The following is a 4,981-nucleotide window of genomic DNA, read 5'->3' as shown; positions in this document are numbered from 1 at the left end:
ATTTACTTGCGGAACCAAAGGGGAGGGAAATTTGTGTGCATGAACGCATCATTAGCTAATGAAAAGGGTGATCGAATCCTCACATTTATGTGAAACGTGGACCACGAAAATACTAGGATTGGTTATAAAATACTTATAAATATTTTTTATTTGATAAATAAAAATGGATTCCCACGTTCACACAAATAATAATAATAATTAAATTATCTAATATCCATATACTATGCACCTACGCCACGTCATTTAGTAATAATATTTTATAAATGTATTTTTTTTTTTACTTTTAGCATATAAGTCTCTCGTAAAATATAGACAAAATGAGTTCTTGAGTAATTCAGGTGATTTTTTAGCGCATCTTCAATACACTACAAGAAAATAAGGTAAAATCGACCGGACCGACCGTTTTACCTCTTAACCGACCGTTTTTGACGGTCGGTTTTGTCCTATTTTCTCGTAGTGATAGTGATCAAAAATCCAAATTTGAGGTAGATTATCATAAATTTTCTTACAATAATAATCCAAATGATGATCAAAATTTGGATCACTGAATAGGATTCCACAGATCCAAATTTGGTTTAATATAAAATAATAAATTTATTTTTTGTAATTTATGAGATTTTAAACTGATTTATAATTTTTTAATTATATAATTAATAACAGAATATAATTAATAGTTAACAAAATTTATTTTTAAAATAAAACTTAAAATAATGAGAAAACATAATTTCATTGGTATGAAATGATATTTTGTATGTTAATTATTGCAATGAATGTGTTTTTCGTAAATTAAGTGCACAATTTAATATTTTTATGTGTATTAATTTTTTTTGATTTAATTAATTTATGAAATATTATATAAATTGTTAATAATGATTAAACGATAAATTTAAGATAAAATTACTTAATATGATATGCATATATTATTATATGTAAAAGTAATTTGGATCATCCTGTTGAAATTGGTCAGAAATTTAGATCAGTATTTGAATCAGTGGGTGATCCAAATTTAAATTTTTGGATCAAAATAGTTGGAGATAGCCTTATTAATTAAGAGATATGAGAAATAGATTGTCTTTTAAAATTTTCGGAAAGCGTTAATATTCATTATACTCGGAAAAGTTGCTTAACCCTATTTACAATTATTTGAAATTTCTATGAATGTGCTTTATTAAATCTCCACAACTATTAAATTTTATAAAACATATTAGATTGTTATAATTCGTTGGGGAATGATTGGTTAGCTCTAAAATGGTTGGGGAAGGGAACCTAAAAATTAAATCATCTAATATTACCATAAATCAGGTATGTCACGTTATTTTATAATAATATTTTGTAAATTTAATTTTTTGTACTTTTAGCATTACTTTATTACTTTCTTCTAAGATGTAGATTAAATGAGTTAAGTAATTCAGGTGACAGATAAATTCCCAAAACGGGTTCTTTAGTAATTATTAAGAGATATAAGAAAAAGATTGTTTTTCAAAAAAATTCGAAAATTTTATAGACCTAAAATTACAGAAATTTTATACTGATAAAGTTATTTGGCGGTACAAAATAAGAAAGTGCGGCTTTCTTGAAAGCTTTAATATTCATGATACTCGAAAAGTTGCTTAACCCTAAACAGTTATTTGAAATTTCTATGAATGCGCTTTATTTAATCTCCACAACTATCAATTTCTATAGAATTTATTAGATTATTATAAATTATATTCAGGTTAAATAATCTTATACATGTATACAAGAAGGGGAAAAAACATTAGAGAGGTTATTTTATTGAAATCATGAATTCTCTCAATCAATCCACGGAGGAGTAATGTTCGTTTACAAACAGAAAATCCAAATCAAAATAGGAAATGGTAGTTGGAGGTATAGGAGCAGATCCAGGTACAGTTTGCATTTCAATTTACTTAAAAACATTTATAAATAAATAGAAAATGAAGTGCCAGCCACCAAAGAATCCACTACATCACACGAGTATAGAATAATTAAGATACATGCATGAGCCATTGGAAAATAGGTATTGCGCGTGTATTCTGTCTTATTCAACTGTAAAAATTCGCTGGTCTATTGCTGCCAAAATCTTGCACAACATGACCTGATATGCCATATAGGGATTATCAATTATTTAATATTCGGTTCGAGTCGAGCTGAGCCGACTTATTTAACTAATCGAGTCTAAATTTTTTCCCGAACTCGACTTGTTTAGTTTCACAAGTGTAGACGAGCCGACTCGGCTAATCAAGCCGGTTTTAATGAGTTTACCGGGCGAGTCAGCTCGTTTAATCTTTGCGCTTGATCGAGCCAAAAATCTTTATCCGAACTTGGGCCATTTATTTTTACGAGTTAAGTCGGCTCATTTAGTTTAATTAAACTAGCCGGAATGTCGGCCCGAACTCACTCGTTTAACAAAATAAGACGAGTCGAACTCAATTAAACGAGTTGGAGTAGGGCGAGTTCGCAAACCGGCCGACTCAAATTACAGCTCTCGGTTCAGATTAATGAAAGTAGAACGTGATTATGCGAGTACTTTTATTGACCATCTCGTCACTAGCATGGCAGATACACACCTACCATGCGTTTTCCTAATTCTAAATATAGTTGCTCCAAAAAGTGTAGTTGGAATTGGTTTAGCTATACATTTTTGGGGCCCTGCCGTGCTTAAGCTAATGCCTATAAATTGAACTCTCACAACTTCAAAATCTCATCATCCATCAAAATTCACAAACAAAAACGGCAACTAAATACAATGGCTCTCCAGTTGGTGCCCTTACTTATGTTCATGATCTTTGTTTTCATGCTTCTTAATTTACTCAAAACACTAATCCGAAAATCCAAACTCCCAAAAAAACTTCCCCCAGGGCCATTTAAACTCCCCATTTTAGGAAACTTGTTACAAGTGACTGGTGCACTTCCTCACCGCAGTCTCTACAATTTGTCCGAAATTCATGGACCTCTCATGCACCTACAGCTTGGTGAGGTCTCTGCTGTCGTAATATCGAACCCGAGAGTTGCTAAAGAAGTTCTCAAAACTCATGATCTTTGTTTTTCTGACCGTCCTACACTACTACTTGGCAATATCATCTTGTCCAATTGCAGAGACATTGTCTTGGCTCGCTACGGTGATCACTGGAGACAATTCCGAAAAATATGTACCTTGGAACTCTTGAGTGCTAACAAAGTTAGGTCTTTCCGATCTATTCGAGAGGAGGAGGCAAGGGATCTTATTGAATCCATTCAATCAACATCAGGATCACCAGTCAATATCAGTAAAAAGGTTTCTAATTTGGCGAACTCGATAACTTGTAGGTCTACGATTGGAAAGAGATGCAAGTATCAACATGAACTCATAGAAGCTACCGAGAATATAGCCTATTGGGGTGCAGGTTTTTTCATGGCTGATTTGTTTCCATCTATGCTAGTTTTTCCAGTTCTTAGTGGAATGAAGCCTGCATTACAAAAGGTCCGAAGGGAGCTTGATCATATATTCGATTACATCATTAATGAACATAAGGAAAAGTTGGCTAGTAGAAAAGAGAAAGGAACTAAACTCGAAGCAGAGGAGGAAGATCTTGTCGACATTCTTCTGAGAGTTAATGAAACTCTGCAACTTGAATTTCCGGTTACTGCCAATGACATCCAAGGCATTGTTTTGGTAAGTAATATATTTCAATGCAAAGTTACAGAAAAAAAATTATAGAGCTAAATCTTCAAAGATCAAGCCGCTAATTAATCTTGATTTCTTGTCTCATTAATAAATTATTGATATCTCTTATCAGGATATGTTCACTGCGGGAACTGATACATCTTCAGCGGTGCTAGAATGGGCGATGTCGGAGTTGATGAAAAAGCCTAGCGCAATGAAGAAGGCACAAGAAGAATTGAGAACAGCCCTGAAAGGAAAGAAAAGTGTAACAGAAACTGATATTCAGGGTTTGAGTTATCTAAAGCTAGTGATCAAAGAAACCCTACGCTTACACCCACCGGTTCCACTACTACTCCCTAGAGAGTGTAGAAAAGAATGTGAAATTGATGGATACACTATTCCTGTTGGAACCAAAGTCATGGTAAATGCATGGGCTATCGGAAGAGATCCCGAATGTTGGGTTGATGCCAACAGTTTTATCCCGGAGAGATTCGAGGAAAGTTCAGTTAATTACATGGGAGCTAACTACGAATTTATTCCGTTTGGCGCTGGACGGAGAATGTGTGCTGGAATATCATTTGGAATAGCTAGTGTGGAGCTTCCTCTTGCCCAGATGTTGTATCACTTTGACTGGACACTTCCTGATGGGATGAAGCCTCAAGATTTGGACATGGACGAAACTTTTGGGGCCACTACTAAACGGAAGAACAGCTTGTTTCTGAATGCCACTTCTTACATTTCTACCCTAGAAGATTAAAATTGATCAAGTTATCTTTTTCGTATTTTGTTTTTAATACATAAAAAAGAGAAACTTGATAATTTTTTAATGGTAAAATTGTAATTTCATTGCTTATGAATACATACTTGAATTTGTTCAGGGTGAAATATATGGCATGTATCCTAAAAAATTCTTACTTCTTCGTGCTCAAATCTTATGTTCATTCTTTGTTGTGCTTGATGAGCATTTCTAACTCCATATTAGTATGACATTATCCGCTTTGGGCCGAATCCACACAAATTTGTTTTTGAGTCACTCCCAAAAGATCTCATACTAATGGAGTTATCAGAAGGCCCACCTGCCTTTTCCTTAAGTCCATCATGAGATAACCCATTTGCCGCTTCCTAGGCCCAACCAGGAGCCCATATGAGATTGTTCTAGGACCGCTATAACCATAACCCTGATACCCCTTGTTGGGCTTGCTGAGCATGCCTAACTCCACATTAGTATGATATTGTCCGCTTTGGGCCGTGCCCGCACAAATTTGTTTTTGGGTCATTCCCAAAAGATCTCATACTAATGGAGTTATCTGACTACTTATATTCTAGCAATTTGCCCCT

General features: G+C 34.2%; 1 protein-coding gene across 1 annotated transcript; it reads left to right on the top strand.

Moving 5' to 3' along the window:
• Nucleotides 1-2,687: 2,687 nt before the first annotated feature.
• LOC141676807 (cytochrome P450 CYP71D312-like) lies at nt 2,688-4,528 on the top strand. The gene is made up of 2 exons (XM_074482519.1): nt 2,688-3,652; nt 3,777-4,528. Exons 1-2 carry the CDS (start codon nt 2,747-2,749, stop codon nt 4,398-4,400), a joined length of 1,530 nt encoding a protein of 509 aa, XP_074338620.1. The 5' UTR covers nt 2,688-2,746; the 3' UTR covers nt 4,401-4,528.
• The last annotated feature ends 453 nt before the right edge of the window (nt 4,529-4,981 follow it).

Source organism: Apium graveolens, chromosome 8, assembly GCF_009905375.1.
Source record: "Apium graveolens cultivar Ventura chromosome 8, ASM990537v1, whole genome shotgun sequence".
Classification (NCBI taxonomy): domain Eukaryota; kingdom Viridiplantae; phylum Streptophyta; class Magnoliopsida; order Apiales; family Apiaceae; genus Apium; species Apium graveolens.
Note: the sequence above shows the minus strand (reverse complement) of the source record. Positions and strands in the feature narration are given on the sequence as shown.

What these genes read in the sequence shown, in the direction of transcription:
- LOC141676807 (XM_074482519.1), top strand. Translation starts at nt 2,747, where the DNA reads ATGGCTCTCCAGTTGGTGCCCTTACTTATGTTCATGATCTTTGTTTTC. An exon ending in ACATCCAAGGCATTGTTTTG is followed by an intron (nt 3,653 to 3,776) that starts GTAAGTAATATA and finishes ATCTCTTATCAG; the next exon opens with GATATGTTCACTGCGGGAAC.